General features: G+C 40.5%; 1 protein-coding gene across 3 annotated transcripts in view; it reads left to right on the top strand.

Annotated features, from left to right (window-relative positions):
• The window catches only part of PDPK1 (3-phosphoinositide dependent protein kinase 1), a 142,864-nt gene that overhangs the window by 104,838 nt on the left and 13,354 nt on the right, over positions 1-24,672 (top strand). For all 3 annotated transcript variants that reach the window (XM_050967645.1, XM_050967644.1, XM_050967643.1), the window contains 4 exons: positions 4,451-4,559; positions 6,414-6,505; positions 7,319-7,414; positions 20,069-20,194. In XM_050967645.1, the coding sequence (XP_050823602.1) occupies positions 4,451-4,559; positions 6,414-6,505; positions 7,319-7,414; positions 20,069-20,194 (423 nt within the window). The remainder of the gene's footprint in view (positions 1-4,450; positions 4,560-6,413; positions 6,506-7,318; positions 7,415-20,068; positions 20,195-24,672) is intronic.

Raw genomic sequence — 24,672 nt, 5'->3', positions numbered from 1 at the left:
GTGCCATACAAACACATGAGGACACAGTTCCTTTCCCGAGGAACGATAAGATCCCAGGTATATAGGGTAGCTGTTGTACAACTTTAAAAATACTGAGTGCTAGCAATTCCCAGGGCGGTCATTGACTTCAAAAGGAACTGCTGGGTAACCAGGCCACTCATTTAGCCCCCTTAATAGAAAATCTTCACATGCAAAGCAATGTTATGAATGTAGCTGTTATCTTTAACTCTTGCATTTCCTGATTTTCATTTTATTCTAAAACTTTGTTTCATTAAGCTTTTTATTATAATTAATAATTTATCTTTTGGCACTAATACAGTACAGTCAGGATCAAAACCTCATTGTGCTGGGCAGTGTATTAACTTACAGGGAGAAATAGGGAAGGTTAAGAGGTGACTTGATCATAGTCTGAAAAATATCTACGTGAGGAACAAATGTTTAGAAATGAAAACAGTCCGATGGCTGAAAGCTGAAGCTAGGCAAATTCAGACTGGAAATGAGGCATACATTTTTGACAGTGAGGGTAATTAACCATTGGAACAATTTATCAAGGGTTATGGTGGATTATCCATCACTGACAGTTTTTAAATCAACACTGTGTATTTTCCTAAAAGAGATGCTCTAATTCAGACAGGAATAATTCAGGGAAGTCTTCTGGCCTGTGTTACACTGGAAGACTATCACAATGATCCCTTCTGGCTTCTTAGTTTATGAAGAGTGACTATCATCAATTTTAATCATTATTTAAATCAGCAAGCAGAAAACCTTTATGTTAGATCACTGATTTTAAACATTTCTGTATTTGTACCTTTTAGTTATTTTGCTAAAGAAAAGTTGAGCCTCATAACCATTAAAACAAGCTGATTTGAAATAAGTATAGCCTTTATGCTGGATTTGATGCTTTTCACAAACCGGGAGGATACAGTATATTTATACACATTTATTTAAGCACTTACATAGTTTAACTTAAATTTATTCAGATTCTTAGTTTGTATAGCTACACCTCTTAATGTTTTTAATTTTATTTAAATGATTTTAATAGACTAGAGAGAGAGAGGCCTTAAAATAAATTTGAAATTGACAATCTAACTTTAAATAGGTTTACTTTTAACAATAAATCTGTATTCAAATTAAATTCAACAAATTTAAAAAAAAAAAAAATCATCAATTTTTTGATCCACCCTGAGTGAGGATGACACTTGGAACAAACTTAGTAGATCAGAAACCTGAGGGATTATAGATGCTATAAAAATCACAGTTGATGTACATAGGCCTACAAACAGTAAAACTTGCTGTATTGTACTAGTTGAATTAAAATGAACTTTACATGTTATTTTAATACCTTCACTTTGTTATTAGTTTAACCCCTCTCCTGACTATTCTTGCCAACCTGTCCCCAAGGAGATTTGTCCCTCTTCTACCGAGGTGGAGCCCATCCAAACTATACAGCCCCGTCTTCCTATAGACGATGAACCAATGTTCCACACGACTGAAGGCCTCCAAACTCATGAGGTTTTTAATTCTATATAATTGTTGGTGTGCTTATTATCTGTATGTATGTCTAATTGCTAAGCTCTTGGTCTCAGTGATGTATTATGGCAATGAGTTCCAAAGACTGTGCATTGTGTAGGTTCTTTTTTAAAAAGTGCTCCCTCTTATCATTTTAAAATGTTCTCCCTGATGGTTTCGTGCCCCCCTTCCCTCCTGTATTAAGTGAGAGTGAATACTTACCTGTTCTACCTTCTATATACCATCTATTAACACACATCGTGATCATGTTGTCATCTTTTAGTCAATTTAGTTTTTATTGGGCATGTTTATAGCTTGCTGGTACTCATTCATCAGATGTTTCTCTTGGATTTTATTAAAATGGATACGTTTTATCTAAATGCATACCAATTTTGTTAACTTCACCATGCTGCTTAAAACATTGGAGATGTCTGCTGTCTTGGGAAAGCAACACCACCTTGATCACATGGATTCACATTTGGAATGCTGTCTTTCAAAATGGAAACTTAAATTCTGGAAGTATTGATTCAGGCCTCCTTAGTCCTCTGACTGGGAATAAGAACAGCCAGACTGGGCCAGATCAAAGGTCTATCTAGCCCAGTATCCTGTCTTCTGAAGTGGCCAGTGCCAGGTGCCCCAGAGGAAATTAATAGAACTGGCAATCATTGAGCGATCCAACCTCTGCTGCCCATTCCCAGCTTCTGGCAAACAGAGGCTAGGGACACCATCCCCGCCCATCCTGGCTAATAGCCATTGGTGGACCTATCCTCCATGAACTTATCTAGTTCTTTTTTGAACCCTGTTTTAGTCATTGTTTACTAATGTCTCTGTAAGTGGAATTCTCAAGCTTTGTTCGCTATCCCACAGAACACTACAAGCCATACTGTAAACATTTAATCCACATATTAATTACAGGCTGGTGACCTGACCCTCATGTGACTACATGGATCATAGGCCAGATCTTTCACAAGCAACCTTTCCTCAGTCCACCCCATGCTGTCCCCTTGTACCCAAAAAAGGCTGGAAGGAGGGGTTTTAGGTATATTGTCCTACAACAAAAGATTAAACTACTGTATTGTAAATTATATATGCAGTTGAAGGCCTTGGGGAGGGAGGGGGTTGTTTTTGTTTTTCATTCCCACACTACTCCAGGGGGAATTCTGCACCAAAAAATTTAAATGTTTCCCATTCAGTTAGGTATATCTGTCCCCTTTTGTCCCTGCATCCCCCTCTTGTTCAGCCCCTGGCTCAAAGCTGTCAGCTGCTTTGCCCCTGCCCAAGTCTGTCCCCCCCGCACTAGTCCTGAACCCCAGTCTCTGTGACCTCCCCACAGCAACCGTGTGTGCCCTGCTTTGTCCGTTCCTTTATCCTATGCCTCCTCACCTGGCCTCTACCCTCGCCTCGCTGTAATTGGCTGCTCCGGCCTGTGAGCCAGCTGCTCGGGAGTCTACAGGAGATGTGAATTCTGTGCTTGTGCAGTGGCACAGAATTTCCCCAGGAGTCCTACTCGTAGGGTTCTCTCTGAGGTTAAGTTGGAACAAAGGAAATGAGTTCATGTCGGTGTTGGTATTATTTCTAGCCTTTGTTGCTCTGTTTCTTTGAGCTACTAGAGCAACATTTTGGCTTTCAAGCTTTGCTTTTTAACCTCAACTGATATTTTATTTTAACTTTGAAAAGTTTGAGTGTTTTATACCTACAGTGATCTTATGTTTGTCAATGTAAACTTTTAACTCTGATTTTAATTCTTTTGGCTCTCTCTAAATGGAGGAGGAACCAGTGAGATTAAAGGGACTGTCTTGACCGTGACAAGTCCCTAATGCAGCATTTCACAAATGTGGCCAACAGGAGCTTTTTGTGTGGCCTCAGCCTTCTGGGTGGTGAGGCAGGGGACAAAGCAGTGGACCCTCCCCCAGGGCTGCCAGCAAGGATTCAGCCCTGTCCCCCTGTGGAGCCCCAAACACTGGAGAAGCAGGCAGGCGGTGGGGCTTGGGCTTCAGACCTGCAGTGGCAGGCAGCTGGCGCTAGCTGTATGGCAGCAGGCTTTAAGCCCTGACCCCAGGCTCATCCCCACCCCACCTGCTGCCTCCTCTGGCCCCGGGCTCTGGCCATGCGGTATTGGGCTCTGACCCCCAGCCGCAGGGTTTCAGACTCTAGCTGCTGGGCCACATGATCCAGTCCCAGTGACTACTGGCTCCCTCCCTCTGCCTGCGCACACACGCATCACCCCTGGCCCCACTGCGTTCTCTGGCCCCAGTCCCTGGCTGCGCAGCTGCAGGGCTCAGTCTCCAGACTCGCCTCCCCCCATCTGCCTCCATACCCATCTTTCCATCTAGGGTTTAATTTATCCCTCAGCTTGCCAGGGCTGAGTAAGTCTGTTCTGAAAAGTGATATTTGTATGTTTGTTAATATCACTTTTCACTGCCTCCCTGCTAGCTAGCAAGTCTGCTGCTGTGAAAAGTGATATTAACAAAATACAAATATCACTTTTCACAGAAACAGACTTACTAACTATCAAGGCTTAAACAAATAAGCAACCAAAAAAAAAGCAAAAGAAACAACAACAAAAAAGGGACAAGAACATGCAAAACACATTATTTGTTTCAATTCTGTTTAGGTCCAGTGAGGAACAGAGAACACTGTATGTTATTTTTATTATTGAGTCTGTCGAAAAAAACCAACATAAATAAATTACAATGATATGGGCATGTGTATATGCATATTTATTTGTTTTTCCTTAAGTAATTGAGTATTTTAGGAAGTATTGTCAGAGCAGCCATCAGCACTAGTTGGTGGCCACACTCTGAGGCCACCAAAACATTTCTCATGAGAACCCCTGCTCTAATATAACTTAACTGGTTAGCTGTAGATATAGCTGAGCACACCAGTCTATTGGATATTTAATCCACTGAGTTTTCTTGGCTGCTTTTTTTTTTTTAAACAGGATGAAACAGGTGCTTATTTAATAGACAGAGACCCGACCTACTTTGGGCCAGTACTGAACTATCTCAGACATGGAAAACTCGTTATTAACAAGGACCTAGCTGAGGAAGGTAGGACTTTAAACCAAATCTCTTGCTTGCTTTCTTCTTTTTCAATATTGTAATTGCTGTGAAAACCACAAAAGAGAAGTGGGCTTGCCTGTAGAAGGAAGGTTTTATTAAATCAATTTCCATTTTCATCTTTGAGTTACACTGCAGAGAAATCTCTGCAGCATTCTACCCTGCCTCAGACAAAACTTAAGTAGCTTAAGGTTGGTTAGATCTGTCTCCAGACCTGAGTTTGATTCTTGACCTCGCTCCATGAACTGGAAACACTATTAGGAGGCGCACATTCAGTCATGGTAGTTAGGTGCCTTGCATCATTTAACAGTGACAGCCCTACGTCTTTCCTACTGTACTGATGGTCTTGGAAGAAAGACCCTTCCAGTATTCTTAAGGATAGCTGTGAAATGAGGTGTTGAAGATGTAAAGCAAGAAAAAATAAGTGAGAGCTGGGATCTTCTGAGATGTGAACTACACCAGTTAGGGGACACTCTTTCTGAATCTACTCCTTCATGGGCCTCGATTAATATCCATGTGATGGGGTGCAACCTGGCCTGTGGCACTTCTGGGCCCTCTGTCCCCCCAACTTGGGGTATCGCTCTCACACTGTGATGCTGTGTCAAACCACAAAACTCTGATTGGCACTGCAATTAACAGACACCCACAGGCAGGGGCACTCCCAACTGTGTTACATGAATGATCTCCCAGCCACTAATGTACCATCAATACAGAGGCTCCAGTCAGTTCTCCCTAGTCTTGCACACCCGAACTGTATGGTCTTGGACTGGTCAGAAATAGTCACAGAAGTTAGAAAATGTACATCATCTCTATCCTCAAGAGGGGGCCACTGCAGAATTGTTCTGTCTCCCTTCTAGTGTTAAGTATCCTAAGCAATGGGATTCCCACCACCTTCTTTGAAAGACTATTCTACTTTTCATCCCATTACTTTTAATTACCTGATGATAGTATTTACACTTGCCAGAAATTAAGTCCTTCACCAATGGGCAATTCTAGGCTTCCCTGTAAATTTTCTGGTATCATCCAGGTTAATCATTTGTGCGTGCATTGATTGAATCTTATGTTATTGAAACTAAATAGAGAGGAGATGGGAGGATTCAGAGATGATACAAAAGGAAACTAGAGAGGTTAGGAACATGAGTAGGAAATAACCAAATTTAAACTTGGGAAAATATTGTGAAACACACATGCTCAATATGAGGCAGAAAGCAGGGAATGCTAAAAGTGAGAATGGACAGCTCTCTGTACATGAGACTGCAATGTGGTGTTGGCAGCCAAGAAAAAAGGCCTCTGTGAGCAACTCTGGGGCATAAGACAATCTCTAACTAATGGCAGTTAGGGAGAAGCTTTTCCTGTGGCCTGGTTATTCCATAGCTGCCTTCTGCAGAATTTTTTGGACCTTTCTCTGAAGCAACTGGGACTGTTCACAGACTGGATTTAGATGAACCCTGGACTTATCTGCAATGACATTTATTGCCTTTGTGTTTAAGGGATACTCTATTAGAAACTCAACTTTTTTTATTGGGCCATTTCTAAGAGTGTGTGTATCGCTTTGAAAACACTTCATTAATTGTGTTTGCTCTTTGAGCCTAGAATAAGTTCCCTGAAATGGCCTTGTAAAGTTTTTCTGGGTTTGTTTGTAGGACAGTTCTTCAGAATGAATTAAACTGTGAATTACAGGTGAGTGAAGGAAGTCAGACCCATACATTTTGTTGAAGCAGCTGCTCAGGAGGCAGGCTGTTTCCCATGCAGTGAAGGAGCCTCCCAGAAACTGGCTAGGAATCCTTGGCGTGCAGTCTTTGTTTACACTGTCTGTTCAAGCATAATTGTTTCTTCTCCTACCAGGTGTACTGGAAGAAGCTGAATTCTACAACATCACATCACTAATAAAATTGGTAAAGGACAAAATAAGAGAGAGAGACAGCAAAATCTCACAGGTGAGGCCGTTTCCTAACACACGTTCCTAATTCTGACATAAGAGATGAGACTGGTTCTTGTTAATGTCCATCATTCACACCCCTGCTGATGTTGAGTGGATACTTTTTTCACTCACCATTTCCCTAATAAGATTTGAGACTGGCTGTCTGCATAATGGCTTCAGCTCTGCTGGCTAAGAACAGAAAACTAAACGCTATTGCCCTGCAGTGCCTGGTGACCTCCATTCTCTCTGCTTTTGAATTTAAATCCTGTACATATGAAGTGATGGAGACCCTCTAACTATGAAAGAATTACTGTTTAAATTCTTATCCGGGGTGAGACTGGATAAGCACAATGACCACAGCATTCTCATCTAATGTAAAACAATCTGCTTTCCATTAAAGGAAGAAGCCTTTGTGATGAACCATGTCCTAGTGGCTTTCCAAGAGAAGCAAGTACATTTTAAAGTGAGGCCACATCTACACTGCACTTCTGTTGGTAAATCTTTTGTTGGCCAGGGGTGTGAAAAAATACGCCCCATGACCAACAAACATGTTACCGACAAATGCCCGTGTGGACAGTGCTTTGTCAGTGGGAGATGTTCTCTCACCGACAAAGCTACCACTGCTTGTTGGAAATGGTTTTATTTTGCCAGCAGGAGAGCTCTTTGCTGTCGGCAAAGAGCAGCTACAGAGAAAACATTACAGCCCCCACCAATCCTCTGGTTTTCAGTGTTGCTTAATATCATTTTAAAGGAATAAGGAAATCCCAGCAATAGTACACACTGTTGAATACTCCATGCTGTATTGAGTGTCTGATGTTTCTTCCTTAAGGTGCCAGTCAAACACGTGTACAGGGTGCTGCAGTGTCAGGAGGAGGAGCTCACCCAAATGGTCTCCACCATGTCTGATGGCTGGAAATTTGAACAGGTAACAAGATAAACAGAGGACTTCATTGGTTTGTCTTGATATAAACTGCTGAATCATGTTCATGATGAGAAATTTTAAAGTTTTATGTATTAGAAACTGTTTTCTGTATAAGCAGCAAAGAATCCTGTGGCACCTTATAGACTAACAGACATTTTGGAGCATGAGCTTTCGTGGGTGAATACCCACTTCTTCTTCAAGAAGTGGGTATTCACCCACGAAAGCTCATGCTCCAAAATGTCTGTTAGTCTATAAGGTGCCACAGGATTCTTTGCTGCTTTTACAGATCCAGACTAACACGGCTACCCCTCTGATACTTGTTTTCTGTATACATGCCTTAAATAAATTTAATGATTATTGAGGAGTGAATTGCTCAAGAGATTGGGAATGGAGTTCATACTGACATCTGCGTGCCAATTTGTACCTGAAAATTAATGTTCTAGTTCTTCAGTCATCTCAATCCAATTATTGTATATATAGATATCTGCATCACACAACTCTTATGAGTTTATACTAGTGATGAGCATGGTACAAAGGCTTCTGGTGAAAGGGATTAGATGTTTCTTGTGCCCTACAGATGGCTCTTCCAGAACAGGGCTGAGACACACTTGAGGGAACAATATGGGGGAACCTTTTAATGCAACTGCCTTGGCAGTGTTAACTTCTAAGGGTAAAATGACAGTTTTAGAAACCAGAGCTCTCATATGGCGCTTTTCATAAGCATTAAAACAATCTACCTAGTTAATCTGCTAAAAATTATTAGTACTGTACATGGTAGGAACAGTTGGGGGCATCAAAATACCAGATAAGGTGTGAGTCTGTTCCTTGCTTTGAAATCTGAACTGCTTCTGTGTTTATACTAAGCACACTGTTAGCGCCCAATAAAACAGTAGCGCAAAAAAGAATTGAGAAACTCCATGACTGTTTTCTGTTCTTGTTCTCCTTAGGACAAATAAGCTTAATTTGCACAGTCTACAAGTAACTTTCTGTAGTGCACTTTAGATTCAATAACACATTTTAAAGGCTGCAATGTGACCTTTCTCTGAGGAAACGCCTCACCCTGCAGGACTCATAGACTCTAGGACTGGAAGGGACCTTGAGAGGTCATCGAGTCCAGTCCCCTGCCCTCATGGCAGGACCAAATACTGTCTAGACCATCCCTAATAGACATTTATCTAATCTACTCTTAAATATCTCCAGAGATGGAGATTCCACAACTTCCCTAGGCAATCTATTCCAGTGTTTAACTACCCTGACAGTTAGGAACTTTTTCCTAATGTCCAACCTAAATCTCCCTTGTGCAGTTTAAGCCCATTGCTTCTTGTTCTATCATTGGAGGCTAAGGTGAACAAGTTTTCTCCCTCCTCCTGATGACACCCTTTTAGATACCTGAAAACTGCTATCATGTCCCCTCTCAGTCTTCTCTTTTCCAAACTAAACAAACCCAATTCCTTCAGCCTTCCTTCATAGGTCATGTTCTCAAGACCTTTAATCATTCTTGTTGCTCTTCTCTGGACCCTCTCCAATTTCTCCACATCTTTCTTGAAATGCGGTGCCCAGAACTGGACACAATACTCCAGTTGAGGCCTAACCAGCGCAGAGTAAAGCGGAAGAATGACTTCTCGTGTCTTGTTTACAACACACCTGTTAATGCATCCCAGAATCACATTTGCTTTTTTTGCAACAGTATCACACTGATGACTCATATTAAGCTTGTGGTCCACTATGACCCCTAGATCTCTTTCTGCCATACTCCTTCCTAGACAGTCTCTTCCCATTCTGTATGTGTGAAACTGATTGTTCCTTCCTAAGTGGAGCACTTTGCATTTATCTTTATTGAACTTCATCCCGTTTACCTCAGACCATTTCTCCAATTTGTCCAGATCATTTTGAATTTTGACCCTGTCCTCCAAAGCAGTTGCAATCCCTCCCAGTTTGGTATCATCTGCAAACTTAATAAGCGTACTTTCTATGCCAACATCTAAATAGTTGATGAAGATATTGAACAGAGCCGGTCCCAAAACAGACCCCTGCGGAACCCCACTTGTTATACCTTTCCAGCAGGATTGGGAGCCATTAATAACTACTCTCTGAGTACGGTTGTCCAGCCAGTTATGCACCCACCTTATAGTAGCCCCATCTAAATTGTACTTTCCTAGTTTATCTATAAGAATATCATGCGAGACCGTATCAAATGCCTTACTAAAGTCTAGGTATATCACATCCACCGCTTCTCCCTTATCCACAAGGCTCGTTATCCTATCAAAGAATGCTATCAGATTAGTTTGACACGATTTGTTCTTTACAAATCCATGCTGGCTATTCCCTATCACCTTACCACCTTCCAAGTGTTTGCAGATGATTTCTTTAATTACCTGCTCCATTATCTTCCCTGGCACAGAAGTTAAACTAACTGGTCTGTAGTTTCCCGGGTTGTTTTTATTTCCCTTTTTATAGATGGGCACTAAATTTGCCCCATTCCAGTCTTCTGGAATCTCCCCGTCTCCCATGATTTCCCAAAGATAATAGCTAGAGGCTCAGATACTTCCTCTATTAACTCCTTGAGTATTCTAGGATGCATTTCATCAGGCCCTGGTGACTTGCAGGCATCTAACTTTTCTAAGTGATTTTTTACTTGCTCTTTTTTTATTTTATCTTCTAAACCTACCCTCTTCCCGTAAGCATTCACTATATTAGACATTCCTTCAGACTTCTCAGTGAAGACCGAAACAAAGAAGTCATACCTGGCTACTACATCTACCAGTAGTGGAGCAATGTAACTCAACCCCAGAGTGAGAGTTGTATGCTTAAAGAAACAACTTTCTTGGTGACTGGTCTACAGCTCTGGGAATTCACTTTTGGAAGAGATCCAGATGACTACAAATCTTAGTGCCATTTAAATAAATGTAAAACCTACTTTAACTCAGCCTCCCCTCAATAACAGTCATATTTTAAAAAAAAAATGAGCCCTAAAAGCAGTAGGAAGGTGAGAGAGGACATTTTGTGTTCACTCTTTGCAATTTTCATTTCATCCAGTTTGGTGGCCGTGGTGAAAAAAATCTAGGTAAACTTGCACAGATGACTTCTCATGATTCAGTTCTCCAGTTCAAGTGATAAGGATCCTCTCTGCAGCCCAGATACTGATGATATACCTGCTAGATTTCACTTAATCCATGTGACAATTTAATAAGTTCCCTGGACATTCTTCTTTGTAGGAAGTTGGTTTCTGGTTTCTTGCAGAAAGAGTCTTTTCTCTGTGAAGGAGAAGAGGATATTACAGCATCCACTTTACCTCTCCATTCTTTGGGACTAGCATGCTTGAACACTGGTGCATTTTGCAGTTACGTTGTCAAAGAATTAATATTTCCTGCTGTATTAGGCATTCTTTGGGAAATGCCATTGGTTTTAAATTCCCTGCTTTTTAATTCATTTTTTCTCTTCTGCATGATGTTTTGCATGTATGTTTTAAGGTTGATTGACACAACAGGTGTGCAATCTGTCATCCAGTTACTCAAGTTTCCCACCAGCACATAGTTGGCCCCTGGCAGGATTCTCTGTTGATTGCATTGCAGATCTGCTGTTAGCAGACACCCTCCAGTTGCAGTGTGATTCTACTCCCTTTGAGCTTTGGTGGTGGTGGTGACCTTTTTTCTGAGAAATCCCTTTGACCCTCCAGTGCAATCTCTCTCTCCTCTGAGATGGTGCCCAGCCCAATATGCAATATGCCCTGTGGTGTACAGTAAGAACCATGCACAGGTATCTACTTCTCCAGGGTCATACTCTTCCTGTGGGTTGGGATCCCTTCTAGCCCTGCACCTGATCGATACTTGATTGATAGGTCAAAGATAAACGTGCTTGAAAAGGTATCTTAAAATACCGTCCTAATGGTGATAATCAAAGGGGGAGATAGAAGGGTCAGGCTTCTGGGGCAGTTACAGGGACTGGTGAATCTAAATAGGCTCATCAACTGTTGAGCGAAAGCAGTGTTAGCTAACCACATTTCTACATTAGTTCACATTCCACAAACTACCTCTAGGAATTGTTTTCCAGTAGAGCAAAGTACTTGGAACTGTCTGGTGCATTTCTTTGTGACCTGTCTTTTGATGGAGATTCATTCTCCATGCTGAAACTTTTATTCATTAGGCAAGATGTGAATTTGTCCCAGTCTGTTGGGTTTTAAAAGATCTCTCTGAATGTTGTTTTTCTTGTGACTTGTACTACTGAAGGATCAGTAGTACCAACCCTTTCCCTAGCACAGAAGTAATGTGGCTGAATTACTTTCCTGTTTCTTTAAACATACAAATGGAGAGAATGATTTAGCAAGAATGATTTAATTACCAACTCTGGAAGAACACAGAAACCAAATATTTATCATCCAGTGCAAAATGAGAAACTTTATAAATAATTTTGCATTGTCCATACTCTGTTTAAGCTGTGTCCATCATACAAATTAACAATAAATACAGTCTGAAATCTGGTCCAACAGTGCCTTCTTATGTAGATTGACTATACGAAGTCAGTATTTAACTGTTGCCCTCAAAATTATTCACATAATATGAACTGTAAAGTAAATTACATCCTCTATCATAGCTTTGGACCAGCACCTCTCATTGGTATTATTTTAAATGAGTATGTAATTTGAAGAGTCAGCTGTTTATCCCACAGTAGCTTGTATCCAGCTCTTCAAATTTAATCTAAAGCCATAATCCAGGGGTCTTCAAACTGGGGATTGGGACCCCTCAGGGGATTGCGAGGTTATTACATGGGGGTTCACAAGCTGTCAGCCTCCACCCCAAACCCTGCTTTGTATCCAGCATTTATAATGGTATTAAATATATAAAAGTGTTTTTAATTTATAAGGGGCATCACACTCAGAGGCTTGCTGTGTGAAAGGGGTCACCAGTACAGAAGTTTGAGAACCACTGCCCTAATCCTTGTCAAGTGCACTGGCATGCATATGCTTTTACATGGAATGGGTGTTGCTGAACATTATGAAGGTAATTCATCCAATGAGAAACTACAGAATTTAACTGAAAACATCCTGAACTTCAGCATTATTAAATTCTTGCTATTTATGGGCCTAGTATTTTTGAGTGACTTCATGGAAGCAAGTTTGGCCCCACTGTGTAAGAGTTCCTTCTTGGTACTTTGTAAAATTAACCTTTTTAAAATTGACTCATATCCTTATAAGTTAAAAGGAAAAAGAGTATAAATACTTTATATATGTCCTCGGGAATATATATTGGGTTACCAATGCTGTTCCCTTGTAATAAGAATTTCTCCCATAACTTTTCTATCCCCACATCCAGTAAGTGTTTACCAACTTATTGCATTCAGCAGACTTTGATAAGAAATTGGCATTTGCCTTCAAATCATAACTGGCTTTGTAACCACCTGCAAGAATTTTAAATATACTACATAAGATTCTATTCTGGGGACTAAAAAAACTGTTGCTTTCATATTTGCACAATACAAATAATTACACTGTGTTTGAGTAGCAAGTGAATATACAGGAGTCAATCTCTTGTTTGTACAGTTCAGATGATAGTGTTATACTCCAGCATTACAAAGGTGGGTTTTTTTTGTTTGTTTTTTGTTCTGATTGATTGATGCAGCTTGTCAGTATAGGGTCCCTGTATGGCTGTGGCCGGGCCCAGCAGTCAGAGTTTCTGCTGATAGTGTCACGGGAAGTGAAAGGGGAGGAGAGACACTTCCAGAAATGCTGCAGTGAGGTGTGTCATACCATTCCTTTCACCCTCACACCAATATGCATGGCCACCTTGCATTTCTACTGCTTTCAGATCATTCTGCTTTCTTCCTGGGTGTGCAGCACTTGGTAGTTCTGTGTGTAGTTGTTGTGACTAGCTTTTATTGTATACTCATGACACTTCATTACACATTATAAATGTTCATCTTGTAAAAAGCTGTAAACACTACTTAACTGTCCAGACTTTTGATTCAGGGAATTTTCTTAGCAAACATGTTAGGAACAGATATCACTTTTATTTTCTTCTCTTCCTCTAAGTCAACAGCCCCTCTCCTGTAATTGCAAATATATATATTTAGGTCAAATAATCATGTAAATTTTGAACACCATGAACTTTAGCAGAACACAGTTTCATTAAAGTGTTCAGGGATGCTTTTATACTGTTGATTTGTTCTTAGTCTTCCAACTTGAATTTATCATCCACGAAGTAACCAGCTGAGTTTTGACTTCAGAACCTCATATTGGTGGTTGATGTACAAACCGGAAAAAATATTGCTTATTTTCCAAGTGAATGGATAAGCATTCAGTGCTAGGAGCTGGAAACATCTTGTTTTTATGTTGATGATTAAAAATATAATATGTGTTTGTGTGTATATATTCTAGATGGAGATAATACAGAATAATAATCAATCATTTCACTCTTCTAAATTCTCTCTGCTTTCCTCTGTGCGAAACACATCTTCCAGAATGTAGCTTCATTTTACAATATTTCCTCACAAGTAAGCAGTTGAGAAGGATTTTTTTCTTTACCCTAGTACACAACCATTCATCGCTAATTATGCTACATTGTAACTCATTTTTACCTAAAAATGACAAACTGCTTCATTTGCTATGACCACAACCCTGTATATCAGATTACATAGCTGCATAAATTGCCACACCATTTCAGGTTATTTTTAATTTAAAAAAAAAAAAGGCTATCTAGGCCTTAGGTTTGCAAAGATAACCCTCAGAATTTGAAATGAATGTAAACTAATGCATTGTCTGCCTGAGTCTGCAGACTGTCTGAAACAACTCTGAGGATCCATGATTTATTATTTGTAATGAAGGCCAGAAGGGAGAGGTGTGAACTTCCTGTTCATCTTTACATTGACTTCTGAGAGTTTAAATGTTAACATCTTCAGAAACTTCAAACTAATGTGCTTACTATCCCACTGTTAATCGGAGGTCCAAATCCTAATCAGTTTGGTTCTTTTACTTTCTTAAGGAGTTGTTTGGACGTGGTTTTTGTACACTACAACAATAGCTGTGTAGAAACCAATATAATTAAAGCAATACAATCCCCTATGTGAACAGACCTAGATATACCAGTGTAAAGGTACATCTATCAGTACAGTTTATAGCTGTAAATTTACTATGTCAGTTTCTAAAATTATGTAGTGGTACAAAAACTGTAGACTAGCTCTTAAAATCCATTTGGATTTCTGAATTAGGCATTCAGATTGGAAGGGCATTTGTTTATCTTGAAAATAATATGGCTTATGAAAGTGAAGGACTGATAACGCTGTCTAGGGGTATCTCATTACACAGTTTCATACATTCATATTCATAGATTTTACGGCCAGAGAAGAGCAATATCATCATCTAGTCTGACCTCCTGATAAAACAGACCATAAAATTTCACTCACTGATGAGGATTCCTGTATCAAGTCCAACAACAAGCTGTAGCTCAACAGCAAATCTTTGAGACACATCCAACCTTGATTTAAAGGCACTGTGATGGAAATTTCCCACATCCTGACCAGTGGTTAATCAAAAAAAAAACTATTCATCTTTGCTTTTAAGGTCCTGCCTATCATCGTTTATGTATTATTGGACATCTATCTCCACCTTTTCTCCCTCAGCAGGACTGGTCATCATCAGACATTTGTTAAAATTTTCAGACGAGCACCTTTGTACTTTCTCCCTGTCTCCTTCAGGAATGGGAAAAGCTCCCCATAAACATTCTCAAAGCTATCTCATTGTTATCTTTAAATTCTCTCTTTGACTCTCCTCTACAGTGATGCCTACAAGAAAATTGACAATGATTAAGCATCTGATATGCTCTGACTACTGCTTTCCATGCTGAACAGTTTTGTTTCATTGTTAGCTTGTTCTCGCCCCATCTGTTTCTTGTATCTGTTTGTTGGCCTTTGTCGTATACTTCAGTGTTAAGCTCCTTGAGGCATGGACTGTCTGTGATTTGTATGTACAGAGCCCAGGCCAGTGGAGCCCTGCTCTGTGACAGGGGCTCCCATATACTACTGCAATGTAAATAATAATCATCTCTGGTTAAACATTTGCAAATTATTTCCATTTTGACTTCAGCTAACTTCAGCTTCTCGCCATTGGGGATCTTGTGTTTTTCTTTTCCTGTTAGATCTCTTCTCTCCAAGCAGGTGCTTAATGAAGCCTGGTCAAGTCATCTCTGTTTAAAAGCTAAATAGACTGAACTCCTTTGTCATTGGAACAAATTTTTTGCAGAATTTAAATCGTTCTTATAGCTTTTTTCTGAACTCCAATTTTTCAACATCCTTTTTAAGTGTAGATACCAGAACTGGGCACAGCATTCTAGTAGTGGTTTTAGCAGTGCTGTAATATTACCTTTCTGCTCCGGCTTGATATGTTCTGCCATCACATCTCAATTCTGACCTTGTACCTGGTTCCCACTGTTACTGTTTTGGGCTCTCCACATATTACTGCTGATGCACCTCAATCTTGATCTGTACTTTTCCACTCCAGGATCTCTCTTAAACAAACACTCCAGATTGTGCAGTGCTTTGTGATCTGCACAAGTGCATTTTAACGGTGCTGGAAAACATAGCTGCATTGGTTCAGTGTAGTGCTAGTGTAGCCCAGTATCGGGGGCACTCCAGCAATTATTATATTAGTGTAGAAAATGCACTATAGAACTAGGTGGAAAATGCTGTGTATTTTCAGTAAAATTTTTTGAATTAATAAAAATTAATTTTTTTCCTGGGATTTTTTTTTGAGGGGGTGGGGGATATTTTTCATTCCTATGCCACTTTTCTCTCCCTTGTATTTCCAGAGGGGAGAAATGCAGAAAGGCAGGGATTAGGAGGAGAGATCAAAAACTGGGAAAGCCATTTCTCATTAGTGTTTTGACAATAATTACAACCAGATGGAGGGCATAGATATTAGACTATTGTTTTGTCTATGTCGCAGTTTCCTACCTGCTCTATACTGATGCTTTCATTGTTCTTGAGATTGCTGCAGCTTCTCTGGTGCTTGAACAATGAAGGGAGATATGTGAAAATTCTCAGTGGATGCACACTAGAGGGGAAAGGACCTTCTAATGTACCTTTGGAGAGGCTGTAAAATAAAAAACTCAAAAATAATGGGGGATTTCAACTATCCCCATATTGACTGGGTACATGTTACCTCAGGACGGGATGCAGAGAAAAAGTTTCTTGACACCTTAAATGACTACTTCTTAGAACAGCTAGTCCTGGAACCCACAAGAGGAAAGGCAATTCTTCATTTAGTCCTAAGTGGCACATAGGATCTGGTCCAAGAAGTGAATATAGCTGAATCGCTTGGTAATAGTAACCATAAAGTAATCAAATTTAACATCCCTGTGAAGGGAAAAAACACCAAAGCAGTCCACCATGGTAACATTTAATTTCATAAAGGGGATCTACACAAAAATGAGGGCATTAGGTAAACAGAAATTAAAAGGTACTGTGCCAAAAGTGAAATCTCTGCAAGCTGCATGGAAAATTTTTAAAGACACCATAATAGAGGCTCAATTTAAATGTATACCCAAATTAAAAAATATAGTAAGAGGACCAAAAAAGTGCCACTATGGCTGAACAGCAAAGTAAGAAGCAGCTAGATGCAAAAAGGCATCCTTACAAAGTGGAAGTTAAATCCTATTGAGGAAAACAAAAAGAAACATAAACTCTAGCAAGTGAAGTGTAAAAATATAATTAGGAAGGCCAAAAAAGAAATTGAAGAACAGTTAGCCAAAGACTCAAAAAGTAACAGCAAAAAAATAAGCACATCAGAAGCAGGAAGCCTGCTAAGCAACCAGTGGGGCCACTAGACAATCGAGATGCTAAAGGAGCATTCAAGGACGATAAGGCCATTGTGGAGAAACTAAATTAATTCTTTGAATTGGTCTTCACGGCTAAGGATTCCCAAACTTAAGCCATTCTTTTTAGGTGACAAATCTGAGGAACTGTCGCAGATTTAGGTGGTGTTTAAGGAGGTTTTGGAATAAATTGAGAAAGTAAACAGTAATAAGTCACCAAGATTGGATGGTATTCACCCAGGAGTTCTGAAGGAACTCAAATGTTAAATTGCAGAACTATTAATTGTGGTATGTAACCTATCATTTAAATGAGCTTCTGTATCAGATGACTGGAGGATAGTTAATGACACACCAATTTTTTAAAAAGACTCTAGAAGCGATCCTGGCAATCACAGGCCATTAAGCCTAACTTCAATACCAGGCAGATTGGCTGAAACTATAGTAAAGAACAAAATTATCAGAGAGATGAACATGCTTTGTTGTGGAAGCATCAACATGGTTTTCGTAAAGGGAAATCATGCCTCACCAATCTACTAGAATTCATACTTAGATTTTCAGAAAGCCTTTGACATGGTCCTCACCAAAGGCTCTTAAGCAAAGTAATCTGTCATGGAATAAGAGGGAAGGTCCTCTCATGAATCAGTAGCTGGTTTAAAAGATAGGAAACAAAAGGTAGGAATAAATGGTCAGCTTTCAGAATGGAGAGAGGAAAATAGTGGTCTCTCCCAGGGGTCTGTACTGGGACCAGAACTGTTCAACATATTCATAAATTATCTGGAAAAAGGTGTAAACAGTGAGGAGGCAAAATTTGAAGTCAGTGGATAGTTCTCTGAAAACATGCCCTCAATGTGCAGCGGCAGTCAAAATAGCTAACTAAATGTTGGGATTCATTAGGAAAGGGATAGATAATAAGACAGAAAATATCATACTGACTCTATATAAATCCATGGTACATCCACATCTTGAATACTGTGTTGCCTCATCTCAAAAAAGATGTATTGGAATTGGAAAAGGAATGTTCCTCACTCTGGCTCCTATGCATAGGGGCAGGCAGGGGGCTCCAGACGCAGCCCCCACAGCTCCCATTGGCTGGGGACTTCAGCCAATGGGAGTTGCAGGGGTGGCACCTGTGGATGGGGCAGTGCGCAGAGCCGCCTGGCCATGCCACTGCTTCTGGGAGCTGCTTGAGGTGAGCGCTGCCCGGAGCCTGCACCCTTGACCCTCCCCCCTGCCTCCCACCCTCCAAACCCCTTGGTCTGAACCTGGAACACCCTCCTGCACCCCCACCCCTCACCCCCAGCACCACCCCAGAGTCCACATGCCCAGCCAGAGCCCACACCCCAATCCCCTGCCCCAGCCCGCAGTCCCCTCCCACACCCTGAGCTCCTCATTTGTGGCCCCACCCCAGAGCCCACACCCCCAGCTAGAGCTCTCATCCCCTCCCAAACCCCAACCCCCAATTTCATGAGTATTCATGGCCTGCCATACAATTTCCATAACAGATGTGGCCCCTTGGGCTAAAAAGTTTGCCCACCCCTGATATAGAGGATCTGTGCACCAGACAGTTTTGCTGGTCTTATTTTTATCAGCAGTAGCTCCATAACAGTACCACACATGTCCATTATCTGTAATTTAGAAATGTACTTTGCAAAAAAAATTCCTGCATCTGATTTGATTCAGCAGCTGGTTAAGGCTTGCTGAGTAAATCTTTGACCTTAGATATTTTTTTCTGGACTATGCAACTGTCACCATCAGAGCAGACTGCACTTTGAGATAAATTGTCCTCGTTCAGTTTTAAGGCTTCTAGCAGTTTATAAATAAGCAACATTTCATTTCAAGCATATAACTTTCACTTGTAATGCTACCTTAACCAACTTCCCTGTAACAATTCATTTGAATTTGGAAAGTTGGTCCTCGAGTCCCACCATTCGGTTTATCTTGTTTTTTCAGTCAAATGCTAACTTTTGCCTCCTGCTCTAAATACCTCTATAAATTCCAAATAGAAGCATAGGGTCATTCTGTGAGTAAAATAGCAGGTGTCTCTTCAGGGCAGAGTGCTCTCTGCATGCAGTTCCTTGCTTGTCTAAATCCCACCCATACTATCATGCCACATGCAGATTGTTTTTAAAAAAAACTTTTCGAGGAAAGAGGGGAGGGTTCAGGTGTCTGACATGCAGTGGGAGCAGGCGGCTTCTCCCCATTGCTTGCCCCTGTAAGATTTTGCCTAAGCACTCAGGATACTATTAGCAGTACCACCCTTACACTAGTAGACTCAGGCCTGGTCCACACTACAGCGTTAAATCGATTTAAACAGCGTTAAATCGATTTAACACTGTACCCGTCCACACTACAAGGCACTTTAAATCGATTTTAAGGGCTCTTAAAATCGATTTCTGTACTCCTCCCCAACGAGAGGAGTAACCCTAAAATCGATATTACTATAGCAATTTAGGGTTAGTGTGGACGGAAATCGAAGTTATTGGTCTCATTTTTTTACTGAGCTACCCAGAGTGCACCGCTCCGGAAATCGATGGTAGCCTAGGACCATGGACGCACACCGCCGAATTAATGTGCCGTAGTGTGGACGCGTAAAATCGATTTTATAAAACCAGTTTTATAAAACCGGTTTTAATAATTTCGATTTTATGCTGTAGTGTAGACGTGGCCACATAGACCTTTAAGTGGAACAGCTACATGAACCCTGACATCAGAAGTTGGCATCTATTTGCATTCATTTGGGAGCTCTTGCTCAAAATACAGCCAACACCTTGTGGAGTGTTAAAGCCAAAGTTGAGGAAAATTGATACCAGTTGTTTTGTGCAGAAATACGCCCCTAAGCCTTTCTCTCCTCTTTCAGTTGGTCAGTATTGGTTCTTCCTATAACTATGGAAATGAAGATCAGGCTGAATTTCTGTGTGTTGTCTCGAAGGAGCTGCATAATACCCCCTATGGCACAACCAGCGAGCCCAGTGAAAAAGCAAAGGTAAGATGCTGGGGATGGGAGTGAGGAAATGAAAGATATCAGTCAAAGCAATTAGACTCAGCTATTATTCAAAAGAAGGTTGAGCATAGTGTGTAATCTGCTTGCCATCTCTCCTCAAGGTCAGTAATGGTTCCCTTTCATTGTGCATGAGAATATAAACTGTACCAATTAAAGTAACTCTAATTCTCAGTATGACTCTCACACATTACAAAACAAGAACTTTAAATGTGCTACTTAGTATTCTCCATGACTCCCATGCTCTTATCTGACTTCTTAGTGACTGCCTCCTTTTGAGAATATGCATATTTGGGTTATCAGACAGTAGATAGACTTTGATTCTGCCACCAGCACAGATTATAGATGTTTTCCGTGCTTATCTGAGTCAGGATACAGAATTTTCGCAACCAGGAATGTGAATGACATATTCTGTCTGAAAAGTATTGTCATATGCAATAAGCTATAAAAGTCTTCCCATTAGATCAAGTCAAGGGACTTGTAATGTATTGTGCTAGCTTGCAGCTTTCAGGGTTCCGTCTAAATCTCACTCTTCTGTGTGACCGAATTGACAGAGACGTTATAGGCATGAGATCTTGCTTGTGTGATCTGTTGACTTTCAGGGATAATAACTAGGGAAGACAGTGTGTGACATGACTGACTCATAGTTGGCCCTGACCAAATGGAAAATGAATTGCACTGTTCCTCCCCTCAGTGTGCACTGTACATTTTACACCATGGTTGGTGGGGCGGTGGAAACACTAATAATTGGTTAGTAGTAAAACTAGTCATCTTTATACAAAAAGGTTTGCCACTCATTTATCATTTTTACTGGTTTAAATTGAAAACAGCAAAGTAAAACTTAGCACAACTTTTCAAGAGTCAGCTTTAAAAAATAAACACTGAAAAAAGACCCCTAAGACTGATCTGGAACTGCCAAGGCAGATATATCCTGCTCACATTGTTTATTGTAAACTACTGTCTGTTTCTGGCTTACTGCTGCTTTTCATAGCTCATTTTTTGGTTGGGGACAGCAGCAGTTTGGAAAGCAGCATTTTTGTGTGTGGATACCCACAGTGGGTATGTAAGGTACAAGTAATAAGACTTATTTCATAAAACTTTTGAATATTTTAAAACTTTTTTTTGTTTCATTGCTAGTGAAATGGCTAATTTCTGCTGAAATATATTTTATCACAATTCAGATAAACTGATTTTAAACCCTATAAGAAGTTAATATCGCGAAAACTAAAAAGTGAACATGTAAAACTGTAAAATCCTACATATGGATCACTCTCCCTGAATGCATGTGTAAGCCCACTGACCTCATGCTGCCTGAAAGAAACGGAAAAGCTGATAAGTTATATGTTGGTGTGGTATTTAAGCAGTGTGTGTGTATATTTTAATTGCATCCTTATCCCTCACTGTTCATCATACTTGTTTTAGTTTGTAAGCTCTTCAGGGCTGGGATACGTGCACCACCAAGATAAAAATAATAAAGCAAAAACTGGAATTACTGACCATAATGTAAATCTTTACAAGGGACTTCAGTGACTCTGCTTCAGAAGGACCTAGAGTTTGACTGGATGCTAGGCTAATAGAAAATGTGTAGAATACCAAACCAAACAGTGTTGGGGTCTAAAGAGGAGGAACTAGTCCAGAACAAGTACAGGGCAGCTCTTGGTCATTCAGACATTTGAGAGATGCCAGCATTTATACTCTCTGCAGTGAAATTCACAGGCTTGGTAGAGGACTTCTGAAGAACGCTGCTGTGTCTCAAATGCTCATCCAGAATCTTGATGCACAGAAGGAAATGGTGTACTAGAAAGAATGAGAACACTGGGAAGTAGCATGAGATTAGAACAGTAAGAGTTAAGTAAAAACCACAAGCAAGCATAGTCCTGTTGCTTGGCTGAAAATACACAGTTGGAAGCTCTCTCTGCTACCAAGTAAAGTCATTTTGAAAGGAAACTGAGTGAAAAAATCCCCAGAAATTAGCAGAGTTTTGTTCAACTGTGCATTGGCCAGTGGGGGTTTGGGATGGGAGAATTGTCTTTACCAGACTTGGGCTAGCATCAAAATGCAGGAATAAGTTTGGAGAAAGAATTTATTGGAATCATAACTACATAAACTTGCCTGTTGGTGCAGCTGTTGGACAGGGTGTTCTAAACTAAAGGGCATGTCAGGGAACAGGATGTGAGTAGTGGGGCAGGGACTGTGGACAGGTGCAAGTGGGGAGCTTTTTGAAGTTTCCTTTTAATATACGTACTGTTAACAGAGTATTTGGGGGTGGGAGGGTTGTGGGGTTTTTTATTTTGGTTTCGTTTTTTTAATCCTTTTGGGTTGGAAGGTACTAGAATGTTGATTCAGAACTGTTTCTTGGGGTCTGTCCTCTTGACAGATGGATTTTTCAAGCCAGTTTAGCCTCAAATTCATAATCTGTTAAACTGTATCTGATTTAACCTTCAACAACTTGTTATTCCATTGAAATGATAATGACGGTCACCCAGAATTACATACTGACAGATGTTTAGGTGGCTCTGATCCATGCTGCTGTGAAGGGGAAAGCACAAGAACCCTTGTGTCATGACATCTAAAAAAAACAGTACAGATATGAAAGGGCCATTGTATTTAATTCTGCATTACCCACCAGATTACCAGAATCTTTATTAATAGTGGTGGGTTTACAAACCAGAAAAAAACATGTTGGGAGCAGCCCCAGCTGATCAGGCTCTTCTAATTTTTCTTTCTTTTTCTGGTAGTTTTTTTTTTTATTCTCTAGTATTCTGTTCATGGAGGACACAATTTGCCTAAATAAGATAAAACAAGAAACAATAGCAACTAAAACTTGAAAGTAGTTTTTCCAAAGGTACTAAAAGTTTCCCCAGTGACATGTATTCTACATTATTGACTTTCTCCAAAGTGACATGCTAGTAATACTGAGCAATACACTGGTGAACTTCAAGCAATGGCAGTGAAGTGTGGTAAGTGAAGATTTTGCTGTCATGTGAATTTCAGCAGTAAAATAACTTAAAATGTGTTCCTCTATGAGACAGCATTACAAAGTGATAAGTATGTACACTGACTCTTGAATCTTACGTTATGAGATATTTCTCATGAACTGAACTTAGCATGTACCCTGCTTTGGTAATTATTTCCTACTTTGGAAGAAACAACTCTCTGAGCATTCTGAAAGGCCATCTGTTTCAGAACACCCCTCAAATGCAACTAACCTCTCATCCTTGTGTTTGCAAAGTCCATACAGGAACCTTCCCAAAATAACGCCTACGCTGAATGTACATGGCCCAAGACTTGGACTACATCATGGGGAATTAGTAAGGATAATAGCCTTACCTTGGTCAGGCTTCCAAGGACTGTGGGCATGAGTGTTATGTAAAGTATTTAGATTTCTTTCTGAACTGTTTATTCATTTTTTGCCATTTCGCTGCTGATTTGGACTTCTGTTCAAGCTCATTTTGATTCTGGCTTCTGCAGATTCTAATCGTAGTTTACTAAACTCTTCAACTTCTGTTTTAAGTAAAACTTAAAATGGCCCAAGTTCAGTAGAACAATAACAGTCACAACCTGAAGAAGAGCTCTATGTAAACTCGAAAGCTTGTGTCTTTCACCAACAGAAGTAGGTCCATTAAAGATATTACCTCACCCATCTTGTCTCTCTAGTATCCTGGGATGAACATAGCTACATCATCACTGCATAGGCTCAACCTAAACAGTATACCTACCAGTTTGCCCAAAATTTGGATCTCTTGTGGGGTTTGAGGAAGCAATGCCACTCAGCCCTTGCCTTTCTCTGAGGCCACGTCCAGACTAGAAATTAAAATCGATTTTAGATACGCAACTTCAGCTACGTGAATAACGTAGCTGAAGTCGAATTTCTAAAATCGAGATACTCACCAGTCTGGACGGGGCGCCATCGATGTCCGCGGCTCTCCGCGTCGATTCCGGAACTCCGTTCGGATTGATGGAGTTCCGGAATCGATGTAAGCGCGCTCGGGGATCGATACACCGCGTCCAGACTAGACGCGATATATCGATCCCCGAGCAATCGATTTTAACCCGCCGATGCCGCGGGTTAGTCTGGACGAGGGCTGAGTCTTATTATTGATACCTGGAAAGGACGTGTAATGTTTTAATGTAGCTGGGAGGAGTAAACTAACCCATTTGTGCCAATTACTTAAACTGTTTCAGTGGCGTTGATTGGTAAGCAGAGCACTTGTGGGGCAGCTTGTGTTTCTCTGAGCTCTCCATTCCAAATCCACTTGGTTTCCCTGCCCCTTTCTTGAGGTGCTCTATTAGTAGGGGGTGACCCAATGTGCCTCCTGATGTCTGCCTCCAAAACCAAGTTTCCAGGTGTTAAGAGTCCATAGACACATGGAGCCAGTTGCAGATTTCACAAGTTTCAGGTACCATATGTAGCATCAACTGTCTCATTACATAGTGTTCCCTTTCATTGTGTCAAGTGAATG

This window comes from Gopherus flavomarginatus, chromosome 9 (assembly GCF_025201925.1).
Source record: "Gopherus flavomarginatus isolate rGopFla2 chromosome 9, rGopFla2.mat.asm, whole genome shotgun sequence".
In the NCBI taxonomy this organism is placed as follows: domain Eukaryota; kingdom Metazoa; phylum Chordata; order Testudines; family Testudinidae; genus Gopherus; species Gopherus flavomarginatus.
The sequence above is the reverse complement of the archived record's forward strand: the minus strand, read 5'-3'. Positions and strand labels throughout refer to the sequence as shown.